The sequence below is a fragment of the Anthonomus grandis genome, chromosome 22 (assembly GCF_022605725.1).
Source record: "Anthonomus grandis grandis chromosome 22, icAntGran1.3, whole genome shotgun sequence".
Lineage (NCBI taxonomy): Eukaryota > Metazoa > Arthropoda > Insecta > Coleoptera > Curculionidae > Anthonomus > Anthonomus grandis.
In genome coordinates, this window is record NC_065567.1 from 36,545,908 (window position 1) to 36,560,897 (window position 14,990).

At 32.7% G+C, this 14,990-nt stretch overlaps 1 protein-coding gene across 1 annotated transcript; it reads right to left on the minus strand.

Moving 5' to 3' along the window:
* Window positions 1-1,458: 1,458 nt before the first annotated feature.
* LOC126748466 (uncharacterized) lies at window positions 1,459-2,850 on the minus strand. Its single transcript, XM_050457719.1, has 2 exons — window positions 2,751-2,850; window positions 1,459-1,773 (listed from the first exon to the last, which is right to left on the minus strand). The coding sequence occupies exons 1-2, from the start codon at window positions 2,778-2,780 to the stop codon at window positions 1,459-1,461; spliced, it is 345 nt and encodes a 114-aa protein (XP_050313676.1). The 5' UTR covers window positions 2,781-2,850.
* Window positions 2,851-14,990: the final 12,140 nt, after the last annotated feature.

The window sequence follows — 14,990 nt, forward strand, 5'->3', positions numbered from 1 at the left end:
GGGGAGACAACTTGCTCAAGTAAATAGAAATTGTTTCTATTTACTTGACTAAACATCTTACTAAATTAGGTACTTGCGCAAGTACTAAATCAAGTTGTTTACACCATACAAGTAACTAAATTTAGTAACTTGCTTTAGCTACTTGACATGTGTAAATTCGGCTTTAAGGATATAGTAGGGAAATACACAATGTCTAGGAAAAGCAAAGCGACTTCAGCTCCTTGAAATGTGTGAATAAGAGTGATTTGGATCTATTAAATATTTATCAGATGTATGAAGAACAATCAATACCTACTGTAGTTACCCTAAGTAAAAGACTAATTAAAGACAAAGCAAATATTTCTTGTAGCATATCTAATTTAAGAAACATTTTGCTTAAAATGGGTTTTGAGTATAAGATGGTTAATAAACGCCAAGCAATAATGTAGTCTTACGAATTACGGGAATGGCGTGATATATACTTAACGGCTATAAAACATTATGGGGATGAAGATCGACCAATAATTTACCTTGACGAAACTTTGTTCGCCGCTCATGAGATCTTTATTTCATTTAGAATCATTTTCAAGTCGATCCTGTTCCTTTTATTACCTCTTTAAAACGTTGGACCTAGTACAATGGGGCTTAATGGTCTAATTGATTTAGGGTAGCACGACTCAACGATATATCTTTGAGTGAACTATATACAGTGACCGCCTAAAGTTCCGCATAAATTCGATAAAAATTAGGGACATGATGTTTTCAGAAAACGCTCGGACCCGTCGATTTTTATTTTAAGGGCCTTTTACACGATCAGATCAGTTCTCATTTCAGTTTCAGTTTCCGTGTTCATTTCATTTCAGTCCGCAAAGAGCTACATTTTTACACGATCCGTTTTAATCGTCTCAGTTGTCTATTCAGTCCGCTGATGTATCTTTGTTCGCATTGTGTCGAAAACCAGAGAAGCAAATCATAGAAAAAATAATGTTATAGTATTTTTTACACAGTGTTCATAGTAATAATATCAGGTGATAAGTCATGGACGAAGACTGTCTTATTGCAATAGCTTTAGCTTTGGCACCGAAGAAGCCGCAGAAAAAAAGAAGCCAATGGAGTAAAGCTTGGTATCTAAACAGAAACTTATTATCTCATATAAATTTAATAAAAGAACTTCGCTTAGAACCATGTAATTGGTTAAACTTTTTACGGATGAATGAAGATGCGTATCTGCTACTATTACGCCTTGTAACGCCTATTATAGAAAAACAGGACACCAATATGAGGGAGGGTATAACTCCTCATGAAAGGCTAAGTGCGACACTAAGATTTTTCGCAAGTGGAAGCACTTACCAGAATCTTAGGTTTCATACTGTAATATCAACACCAAGTCTAAGTAAAATAATATCTGAGACATGCCAGGCAATTACTGAGGTACTCAAGGATTATATAAAGGTAAGTAATGCACATAAGTTGAACCGTTTACAACGTGTTTAATAAAGGATTTTCAAGGGGCATATTATTTAATTCATCAGCTACATGCTTGCCAAAGCTGTCATGCTTTCCGAGTACTATGCCATCACTCTTTTTTAACCGGTCAGCCACCAACTGTAGCACCTTTTTGTTCGAAGATACAACTTCATCTTGTTTTGTGTTACTGGATGGACGCTTGAATCCTGATGAGCTTCCTGTTGGTGATGGGGATGGTCTCGTGGATTGAGACTCAGATGATGATTGGCTCCGTGCATAACAGTCATCTTCTACTGGTTCTTTTTCATTGATCGACTGCGAGTCGTCCTGAAACGAGAACAAAACATGCATTAGAGATTTTCATTTATTTTATTTTAATACAAACTTTCATAATATTTATTTTATAACTACTACTTGACTATTTTTTGTTGTAGCTTCCAAGGAATGAATTTGAATGGAGAAAAGTTGCGGAAGGTTTTCGTGAAAGACGGCAGTTCCCAAATTGTGTATGAGCTGTCGACGGAAAGCATGTACGCATAATTCCGCCAATAGGAAGTGGATCACTATACTGTAACTACAAGAAATTTCATAGCCTTGTCCTCATGGCTGTTTTGGACTCAAATTACGAATTTATAATGTGTGATGTGGGAGCCTATGGAAGCATTTCAGATGGTGGCGTAATTTCCAGTAGTTTCCTAAGTTTTACGAAAGATTAAGTAACAACCGTCTGTATTTACCTCCCGATGAAAATCCAAAAGGTAGCACCTTCGCGCTTCCGTATGTATTTGTGGCAGACGAGGCCTTTGCATTAAGGCGAAACTTTTTGAAGCCATTCAATAAGAAACAGCTGAATTATGAGCGGATGATCTTCAACTACAGATTATCAAGAGCAAGAAGAATCGTCGAAAATGTATTTGGCATATTGTCAAATAGATTTCGAATTTTCCATTCTGCCATAAATTTGAGAGACACTAAAAATGTAAATACCTTGGTCCTAACGTGTTGTTATCTCCACAATTTCTTGAAGAGGCAGTCCCAAGACTCATACATCATACCCGATTTAAATGACACGAATTCAGAGATATATGAAGTGCAAGGGCTAGTAGATCTCCAAAATTACATCAATAGCGGCAATAGCGGCAATGTGCAGAAAACATATTTTGGATAATTTTTTGGTTAACTTAAACAGTTTAAGAGCAAAATAACTTTGTAAAATAAAAAAGGAAAATATATGACGTCTTGATTGCTTCATTTTGCATAGTTTTTTTCTTTATGAATTATTTATGGATTATTTAAACACTTACCGCTCCCTCATTGTCATTGTCGTCATCCATGGTGCTCACATTAGTTTGGGTGAACTGTTGGTCGCTAAGGAATGAAAGAAGATCATAATACCATAGTGAGGGTGAGTATATTTCTTTAGTTCCTGCTCCACTCCTCTCACTGCCCTTGACTCTTTTAACTTCCTTGTTAAAAGTTGAACACAGGCTATTAATTTTAGATTTTACCATCGCCTTTGTTGCTGCTTTGTTATATTCTTTAAATTTTTCCAATAGGAGACTGTAAGCAGTTTCAGTATGCAATTTTATACGAGAACTGACTACGTGATTACAAGCATGAAGCGTTGTTGTTTACACATAGGAATTCTAGGAACTGAAATGAAACAAAATAGGTCTACCGCTCCCGTCATTTGTCAGTCTCCGTTTCAGTTTTCCTATCAGTTATTACTTTTTACACATAGGAAAAACGGACAGTTCCACTGAAACTGAAACTGAAATGAGAACTGAACTGATCGTGTAAAAGGCCCTTTGTTGCGCATTATTTCACATAAATTTTTGTATACACGGTGGAACAAAAAAAAACGATATGACGTCATCGGTCATTTTTTTAAATGGAATGCTATATTTTTGATTGCATTTATGAAATATAGGCAAAATTCCAAGCAAGCTTCGTATAACACACCTTATCTCAAAACTCAACTGTTTCAGAAATATTTACATTTAACCAACAAGAAAGCAAGCAAGTACGTCTATTTACAAATTAATGTAAAATCGAGTATAAAAATAATGTTATAAACACTGCCAATTATTTCTATTTCCATGGTTGCACTTGTAAAGAATCTCCATTTTCGAATGTCACTGTCAGTTCGAAAATTAATAGTATTTATAAGAATAAATTATGGGTAATTTAATGGAAACCCAACGAATTAAAATTTTGATGATGCTAGAGTACGGGGATCGAGTGCGCACGCAAAAAGAAGTAAGTGAACTGTTTAATACCAAATACCCAAATCATCCTATTTCTCAGTTAACAGTTAGTAGAATAGAGCACAAATTCATAACTTTAAGGACGATCCTGATGGAAGAAACCAATTTTGAGAGCAAATGATGAACATTTGCAATAATAACCGTCAGTTTGTGTTACGAGTTTTGTTTTCGGATGAAGCAACTTTTTGTTTGTCGTAAATCCGCAAAATTGTCGGTACCGGTCAGTGTCAATCAAATCCACACTGGGCAACTGAGGCTCATACACAGTACCGTAAATCTATTAATGTTTGGGCTGGTATCGTGGAAAATAAAGTAATAGGGCCATACTTTTTCAAAGAAAACTTAACAGGACAACGCTATTTGAATTTTCTTCAAGAAGATCTTATTCCTACTTTGGCTGCCCTATACCCGGACGAACAAGACCCTGCTGTCCCGACGGATAATTTGTGGTTTCAGCAAGACGGCGCACCGCCACATTTCTTTCGAGATGTCCGTAATTACTTGGATACAGTGTTCCCAGGAAGATACATAGGCCAATAGAGTGGCCGGCCAGGTCACCAGACCTAAATCCCTGCGACTATTTTCTATGGGGGTACATGAAAAGTAAAGTTTATATTGAGAAGCCAAACAACGTAGAAGATTTGAAAAATAGAATTAGATATGAAATTAGACGTATATCATTCGAAATAATTGATAGTGTTTTACATGAGTTTGTAAACCGTCTCTCTTTCTGCCAAGAAGTAAATGGGGATCAGTTTGAACACTTGATACATTGATAAGAGTTTTCACAGTTTATAACATTTTATCCTCCATTTTATCTTATTTTGTAAATAAATGTACTTACTTGCTTTCTTGTTGGTTAAATGTAAATATTTCTGAAACAGTTGAGTTTTAAGATAAGGTGTGTTATACGAAACTTGCTTGGAATTTTGTCTATATTTCATAAATGCAATAGAAAATATAGCATTTCATTTAAAAAAATGACCGATGACGTCATATCTTTTTTTTTGTTCCACCTTGTATACAAAAATTTATGTGAAATAATGCGCAACTTAAAATAAAAATCGACGGGTCCGAGCGTTTTGTCAAAAAATCATATCTCGAATTTATGCGGAACTTTAGGCGGTCACTGTAGTTCTAAATGAAGTAAAGATATCATGAGTGTCGAACAAAGTTTCGTCAAGGTAAATGATTGGTCGATCTTCATTCCTATATTGTTTTAAAGCCGTTAAGTATTTATCACGACATTCCCGTAATCGTTGAGACCCGTTCTCTCATTATTGCTTGGATTTTATTAATCGTCTTATACTTACTAGTAAAACCCATTTTAAGCAAAAGGTTTCTTAAGCTAGATATGCTACAAGAAATATTTACTTTGTCTTTAATTAGTCTTTTTCTTAGGGAAACCACAGTAGGTATTGATTGTTCTTCATACATCTGATAAATATTTCCTTGGATACAAATCACTCTCTTATATCCACACATTTCAAGGAACCAGAGTCGCTTCGCTTTCTCCTGGAAATTGTGTGTTTCCCTAGTGTATCCTTAACTGTATTTAAACTTTAAATTAAAAATTATTTGTGTTTATTAAAATCACACGTCTCGGCTGCAGCATCGTCAAAGCTAAAATCTCTTGATAGTAAAGATTTAGGAACTTAAATGCCTTTTTCTAAAGGTGTTACTACAGTATGGCAGGTATTACTATGAGAACCTGACATTGGTCTCCACATTTTTGCGCTATAATTATACAAAAAAATTATTTGTTTAACTCACTTGCTTACAACAATAGCCTTTTAAGTTAACTCGTAAAGAAGTTAATTAGAACTGAAATTGTCACGCTCAATGTCTTCTTATTTGTACTAAACCCTAGGTAGGTAATTACACACGTAAAGGTACATATAATACTTACACACCAAACATCACAAATTTTATTTTTGACTGCACTATACAAATGTTTCAAATATTCCAAAACTCAGGGGATATTTCCCGAAGACCACTGGCACCAATGAAAATCATATTTTTTTATGAAATATTCTATTTTGATATGAATATTTTTTTTCATTACATGGGAGCACAATCCTTCCGTTGCTTGATATCCTCTAAAAATCTATCTTAAAAATTAAATATTTGGGCTGTTATTTTAGGCGACCGTATTATAATTTTTAATTAATTTAAATGCCCAAAAATACCTTAAGTTGCTGCAAAACCAACTTCTTCCTGTTAATCAAATCCCGATCGGCCTATTTTTAACAACACGGCTATCCTGCCCATAATCTGGTAATAGTAAAAGAATTTTACTAGTAAAATATCGCATTTAATAAAATGGCCCCCTAGATCTCCAGATTTGTCGCTGATCTATAGACCTCTAAGCTCGTTTTTTCTTTTCAATATTCTACCTAACTTGCTTTTTTATTGAAGTTGAAAAGAACGAAAATTCTATTAATTTTAATCAGGGTTTGGGTAGGTAAATCTACTTCCGTTACCGAAGTAAATAAAATAAAATAGTTGTAAATTAAATATAAGAAAAAAATATCTCTTCCAAAATATCTTCTAATTATTTTATCTCCATACACTAATAATTCTGATTATTAAAAATTCTATAATTTTATTTAGCCCACAAGATCTTTAGGTAAGTTTTAACGTTCTTTTTTTACTAATGTCCCTGTTGCCAAAACTTTAAATATTGTTAAAAATAAATTATAAAATCATAATAATTTGGCATAATACTGAATGTTAGTATTATTTTAAAACTTTTAACCTATTGTTTAAAAACTACTTAGTTCCAATATAATAATGATTTTTATCAGCACTTTGGAACGGCTATGGATTCTCCTCTTTCACGAACTTTAAATAATATATAGTCTTGAAAATTGGCGACTTTATGTGTTTTGACATGAACATTACGAATTTTGTGGTAAATTTAGCACTATTTATACAGGGCGTTAGTTACATCCTGTTACTTAGGTAAATTACAACATATCTTTTTTGCCTAATCAGTTATGGCTAAAACTACTAGAAAATCTAAAAGGCAGCTCAATTTTGAACAAAAAATGTACTTTTTTTATTTCATGTAACTCTATCAGTTTTTAAGTTATTTGCATTTTAAACATTAAGCGTAAAAAATCCTAAGCCACCGTTATTACATTGGCTAAATAGGAATTTATTCTTTTAAATTATTTTTCTTTAAAAATGTTTTAAATAATTTGTCGATTATTTTTGATAATATTAACAGCTTCTTGAATTTTCTGTCGTAATTCTTCGATATAATTAATTGTATCTTTGTAAACCATGTCCTTCATGTATGACCATATTGAGAAGTCTAGAGGGTTTAAGTCTGGACTTCCAGGTGGCCAAACAAATTCACTGCCACGCCCAATCCACCGCTGAGGAAAATGTTCATTCAGTTATCGCCGTACTGGCAGAGAAAAATGTGGCGGCGCCTCGTCTTACATCAACCACATGTTCCGCCTTATGGCTATTGGTACATCTTCTAGTAGCGGGTTTAACTGTTGTTCAAGGAAGTTTAAATAAAGGAGCCCGTTCAGATTAGGAGGAAGTTCAAAAGGACCAATAAAAAACCCAGATATCACACCACACCAAATATTTACCTTGAATTCATGCTGAAAATGTCTTTCCTTTAGAGCATGTGGATTTTCGGATTCCCACAAATGATTGTTTTTCCAGTTAAAAACACCTCGTCTAGTAAACGTCGCCTCATCGGTGAAAATAAGGTCATTAAGAAATTCCTGGTTTTCGAATTGTTTATCTAGCATAAATTGAGCAAATTGTAGGCGAACTGGTAAATCTTGAGGTAACAAATTTTGGACAGGAGTATAGGGATATGAACGGAGATTCTCTTTCTTTAAAAATTCTCCACTTATTCCGTACTTAATAATGTTTGACGTACTTTTTTACCAACCATGACTGCCGTACTTTTTTAACCCATTTTTTACCAATGATGCGAAAACGCAAAAGTTTTTTTTTATAATATAAACAAAATAAAAAATGAAATATCTAACGTTACTATAGTATTTATTAAGGTTGAATTAAAAAGATTTTTAAAACACTCAATAAATAAACCAGTGTTTTGATTTTTAAATTTTTATTCCAATTCAAGCAAAATTTTAATGTCTAAACATACTTTCGAATATTATTGTTTATTATTGGTAAGCATAATACAGGCGAGATTTGTTTAGCTGAATCGTATTGCTAACACATTGTGTGTTTTTACCTTTTTTTACTGACAATAAAAAAATGTTACAAATTCCAAAATACTTGACTCCAAATTGTAAATGTTGCGAAAACGCATCACTGGGAAAATACGTTATCTGTATTTTGGTCGAAATAGCGCTTGAGTTGCCAACGGTATCAGCTAGAGATATTGCGGTTTAGGCTTGTGTGTAAGAAAGTTTTTAGTAATATTGAATTTTAATCGGTGCTAAGTGTATGTGTACTTTCGAAAAACATACCTAAATTTCTTACGCAAAAAGAGCTGGAGAGTGCTTTATATGAAGTAGTAGATGAATTGGAAGCAGAACATTCCGGTAAGAAGTATTTTTGCTAGGCCTGTTATGTAGACGGAAATTATTTTAGTTGAAATTGATGCTGTTTATATTCCTCCAGAACCAGATAGCTTGACTGACGAAGAAAATATAGATGACGATGTAATTGCTGTAAACGAAAAAAACAGCCAAAACGATATGGACATAGCGGGCACATTTGAATTACAGATAAGACAGGACAATGAATTTGACTGGGATTCGTCTGATAATGAGAGTTTGGCAGAAAAGAAACGGAAAATCGAAAGGTCTAACACCAGCCAATTTCAAAGTAGGGAACCAAAATGGAAAAAGGGTTCAATTCCTATGATGTCCCAGCCTATTTCGAGTGAAGGCCCTGCGCTTGAGAAATTGGTAGATTTACTCCACGGAAAGTCACCTTTAGACATTTTCTTTTTGTTCTTTGATGACGAAGTATTAAATCTTATTGTAACATTTTCGGAAAAATATGCAAAAGACAATAATCTACATGATTTTGAGTTAGATAAATATGAATTACTAAAGTTTATAGGACTGCTAATATTAACAGGTTATCATAAACTATCACAAACACAATTATATTGGTCAACTGATGAAGACAAGGGGATAGACATTGTGAAAAAATGTATGAGTCGAAATAAATTTTACAATATAAAAAAAACCTCCATTTGTCAGATAACGCACAGTTAGATAAAGATGAAGTTTTGTAAGCTTAGGCCATTTTTTGATCTCATAAATCAGAAAATGTTGCAGTTTGGTATATTTTCACACTGTCTATCCATTGACGAACAAATGGTTCCTTACTTTGGCAGGCACTCCTGCAAAATGTTTATTAGGGGTAAACCCGTTAGATTTGGTTTTAAATTATGTTGTATTTGTTCGTCAGACGGTTATTTATATCAGTTCATTCCATACGCAGGAGCAAATCCAAATAAACAAAAATTCTATATTAGGTATGGGTGGGCAAGTTGTTGTTGATTTATTGTCTATAGTGAATGACCCAATGAAGCATCAAGTATTTTTTGATAATTATTTTTCTTCGTTTCAATTATTTTTTTATATCTTACCGATAAATGTTATTTTGCGAGCGGAACTATAAGGGAAAACCGAACCCTCCGCTGTCCTTTAGAAGGGACCAAAAGTGTTTCTAAACAAAAACGCGGCTACTACATTTCGGCACATGACACTGTCAGTGGGGTCTCATTAGTTAGATGGAACGATAATTCAGTGGTCACAGTAATAAGTAACCATTACAATGATGAACCATTATACAGAGCTAAAAGTTATGACCGTAAAGCGAAAAAAGACAATCCTATTCAGCAACCTAATGTTATCAAAATGTACAACAAATTCATGGGGGGAGTAGATCTCCACGATAACGGGGTAGCCAATTATAGAATAGGGATATCTGGAAAAAAGCGGTGGTGGCCTTTGTTCGTTAACGCTATAGATAGCACTTTAGTCAATTGTTGGAAGGTTTATAACATTATCAGTGACAAAAATTAGTTAACTAGACTTTAAATCATACATTGCTCTTCGCCTGATAAAAACTGAATCTTCCCTTCGTACATCTATTACTACCCCTATGGCAGTTCTTGAATAAAGATATGAGATTATCGGTAATATTATCACTAAATCGCTCCACTCCAGACGTAGATGCAAATTATGTAGTAGTCAAACGGTATTTTTATGTAAAAAATGCAACGTGCCCCTCCATACCGATTATTTTGAGCGTTACCATAAAAAGTAAAATTACGTTTTTTTTGTTCATATATTTAGCCAATGATGCGAAAACGCAACATGCCCTTTTTTGAAAGTTTTTGAATGTAACTTTTTTTTTGCGTCATAATCTTCTTTTCTAACCTATTTCAATACATAATAAATATTGCTATTCGAATTTTTTTTTTATGCCCTGGTAAAATATTAGCTTAACCGACGAGTACGGAGATCTGGATTTTCCGAAATACGAGCTAAAACCTCTTTTTCATCGTCAACGTTGATATTTTTTGGAGCATCATTTAAGGTTTTAGGTCGAAAACACCCTGTTTCGCCTAGGCGGGATACGTCTGATACGGATAAATACGTCTGAACAGTTTGTGATTGGGTTGTCTTCGATTTGGGTATAATTCTAAATACCTTCTGGCTGCACCAAGTCCACTATAATTTGACTGAGCAAAAACGCAAATCATATCACGTATTTCACTGTTGGAATATTCAATATGACGCGGCATTTTCTTCTTCTTTTCTCTTACTTAGTGACAGTAAAATTGTCATGTAATTTCTATACACAAAAACTGATAAGTGCTGACACAAGCCTTCTTGAAAAAAAGTCAATGTAAAAACGGTGGCTTAGAATTCTTTACGCTGAATGTTTAAAATGCAAATAACTTAAAAACGGATAGTTACATGAAATAAACAAGAGTACCTTTTTTATTTAAAATTGAACTGCGTTTTAGAGTTTCTAGTCGTTTTAGCCATAACTGATTAGGCAAAAAAGATATGTTGTAATTTACCTAAGTAAAAGGGTGTAACTAAGGCCCTGTATAAATAATGCTAAATTCACCACAAAATTCGTAATTTTCATGTCAAAATACATAAAGTCGCCAATTGTCAAGACGATACTGCTTAAAATCACAAAATTATTAAGAAATTTCAAATTTAAATTCCAACTTTAAATACCTCGTATCTCGTAAACCTGCAACATTTGTATGACATGTTAAGCTCAATCGCCATATTTCGGTGTGTAGTTTCTCCAGTTCAGAGATTGCCCATTCTTAATGAATCACCAAATATATGAAAAATTTTGAATCTGAAATTATTAATAAATTTCCTAAAAAAACCTTAAATATGGTGTCGATGATATGGTTTTAAATATATAACATAACGAAATATACCTCTAATTTTTTAAATGACATGAACTCCAAGGAGTCTACTATAAAATTTACTCTCGAAAAGGAGGCTTCTTTTTCATGATATTTAAATAAAAAAAGATTTATTGTAAACTATTTTTAACCAATTCATACTAATAGATATGTTTCTTTTAATTCTTATTATCCAGTAATGGTAAAGAGAGGAGTGGTAAAAAGTTTATACGATCGTGCAAACATTATTTAGAATAATTAATATTTAACAACTGAAAAAGAATTTTTGGAAAATTGCTTTAAAGAGTTTGATAATCCGCGTATAAAATTATATCAACCACGTTTTGCCACAAATCTTATTATACATTTGATTTTTCTGATAAAAAAGTATCTGTAGATCATTACCCAAATAAATTAATAAACATAAATCTTACATAAAACTTAATGACTTTCAAACCTAAAAAATACACAACATGCATAATAACCATAGAATAAACTGGGTTACTCCCTTAATTTTGTTAAAGGAACCAATTTCAACACTTCGCTTGTTCGGTTGATTTTAATGATCCGTTGCTAAAGAGAGAGGTAGAACAGAGTATTCTTAAAATTAATTGTTAATTTGAAGTATATTTTATTTATATATTTTCTATTATTAAATTATATTATTCCCCTATTAAATTATTGTATTTAAGATTTATTGAACTTAGATTTAATTAAATATTATGAAAGGTGTCGCTAAAGATTTAAGTTCATATTTCTTCTAAACACGTGAATAAGTCTATTTTCTTCTTCTTTTCTATAATTGAGCGTGGAGAGAGTATTTTCTAAATTGATATTTACTGAAATAGTGACGTAATACCCAACGAAATAAATAACTAATTATGAATTAGTCACGACAATATAGATTTTACTTAAAAGGATGATGTTAGATGGGTTTGTCGTAAGGACTTTTTGACAGTTATTTTTCTTTTATTTTGACAATTTTTGATCAATTTGTTATAATTTGATGACTGAATGGGTAATTTAATGGTAACAATAAAAAGTTGCATTGTTAGTTATGCAGTCGAAGGTACTTCTTATTAGAAATAACACTGACAAATTTTAGAATTTTTCATATTTAAGTTCAATACCCTTTATCTTAGAATGTTACAATTTAGCCATGCATTTTTCGAATACGCATATAATTATGATAATAATAATCATAATCATAATAATTTAAATATTTTATAGAAAAAGAAAGAACATACTCAACGGGAAGAGCATTAGGATATTGAAGGACATATGAGGAGAGTAGAAAGAAGAAAGTACATAATAAATTATAACAACATTTAACGCCTTTCAGAAATTAATTCATAAATATAATGTAGACCCTAAAAAAAATTAAATTTACTATGCATATAATAGCTCCTTCTACCCAATATATACAGCGTATTTGACTAAATTCGTAATGTCTTTATACATACGTATATAATGTAACTTATTAAGGCAATTTATCACCACCTTGTTCATTCACACCATTGGCTTGCTTTCATTTGGAAGTGGAATTATAAAACTAGTCTTTGGAATTTTTTTACTCCTTAACGAAAGTTTCAAAATATCTTGCGATACTACTACGTTTTAGAAACGTATAAAGCAATAAAACTATTAAATATGCAGAAAGACTACAGGGTGACCTACTAATAGTTTATGCCACTTCCGTAATTTAGCATTAATTTAATTGCAAAATATGTGTTGGGTCAATTTATGAGTTTTACTCATTGTTATCTACTAATAATCCCTGAAAATCGTACGTCAAAGGCGTGCAGGTGGGTTATTTTTGAAAAAAAATATATATTTAACAAAATTTTAAGTAAAAAAAAAAGGATTTTAATGTAGTATTTACATAATATGCCTAGAGAAAATTATTATTATGATTATTATCATTGTACATTATTATTCAATAGCTAATGAACTATTATTGAGAGGCTTATCTTGTTCCTGAAAATAATGTTAGAAAATAACATGCCTGGGTCAGTCCATATATTGTTAAATTGCCAGTGAATAAAAAAGACATGCACCGTAGATCATGTTGTGGTCTTAAAATTAGGATAAAAAAATTCCGATGGATGGGCTTGAATTATTTTATTCACAAGGAAATTTTAAAATAAGAATCAAACCGGTCTAAGACTAAAATATGATAGTTACGTTCGGTGGATGTTTTGTAATTTCTGCCGATATTGGTCCGATTCTAATCCCAGAATTTATTTATTTACTTACATTAGTCAACAGAGAAACTCCAATAATAGAGTGGCAACGATGTATATAAACATAAAATCATCTTATCAAAATAAAATTAATATTACAAATATGATAAATATATAAAAAAGAAGAAAACAAGATTATCTAAACTAAGCCAATTCTTTTAATTTCGGCTAGACTGCAGTTAAATATGTCGCATTGATTCTGTATAGAGTTGTATGTATTGCAAGCTCTACGTATATATAACTTATAGACGAAAATTTTGTAATGTTGGTTCGAGGTATTGAAAGCTAAAAAGTTTGAGAACTGCAGGCTGATAGCCGAGGAGTGTGTAAATTTAGAACTTGCAAGATCTCTGGCGAGTCAATTACGCCATTAATTAATTTATGTAAGAACTGTAAATCTTTATCTTAAGGTCACACATTAGCCACAAAAATTAAATATTTGGGCTGGTATTTTGGCGATCATTTAGTTGATCCTTTTTTCTTACCTGGAAATTTGACCGGTGAAATGTATTTGGAATTACTGGAAAACGTCATACATGATGATCGGCGGTACATTAGGAATCGGTTGATGTTCTAATAGGATGGTGCTCTACCACATTACTCATTACACATTCGACAATATTTAGATCAGACCAGATCGATGGATTAATAAGAGGTTCCATTGAATGGCCTTCAAGATCGCCAGATTTATCACCTTTAGATTTCTTTTGGTGGGGAATCAAAAGTAAAATCTATGCTACTCGTCAGTCAATATCGTTAGAAGATTTGCGGCAAAGAATTGAGTGATTGATCGAGTGCCTTCAAATTACTCCTTAAATATTGCAAAATGTACAGCAACATTTTCAGCAAAATCATGAAGAATCATGGAGTCATTTCCGACATTTACTTGCCTGACGGATCAGTTCATTCTTCACCTTTAAACTACTTTCCTGCCCTAAATTTTACATTACTAGAATGGGAATTGAAAGACCGTTAAAATAAGGTATCACTCGACACCCATTCAAGATTTTAGGGGTGGTGTCACCTCCGTCCAGGAGACTGAATGTGTTTTTCATCAAACTTAAGTCTTCCTCAAAAACAAAATCGACGGGTCTGAGCGTTTTTCCAAAAAAAACTGAACTGACAGCAAATGCCTCTATTTCGTTTTCGATGCACCACTCTGTATATATGTTAATTAGCAAGGGCGACAAGATGCATCCTTGGCGAACGCCGCGTTATAACTTAGAAGGTTTTAGAGATCCTACCTGCGACCTAGAGTATTCCTATGCTATTGTCGTATAACTTGTTCTTTGGCAGTTAGTTAAGTTGTTTTGAGGCTTAGCCACATTTCTTGTGGATTTGACTATTTTTGTTTGAATAGTTTCATGTTTCCAAGGAGAGAGTTATTTTTTCTATGAATTTTCTTATATGAATTCTGACGTTAGCTAGCAGGAGTTTCTGGTCACTTCCACATTCTTTTCCAGGGAAATTTTCACGTTATTGACACTTAATTTCCATCTGGCTTATATGCAGAAATCAATTTGATTTTGTATTGTCCTGGAGAGCCATGTGTATGCGTCTTAAGTGTTGTAGACTATTTGTGATGGCTCAGTTATTTTCTATGATGTTTTTGATCGCAACCATTCCTCTTGCCTG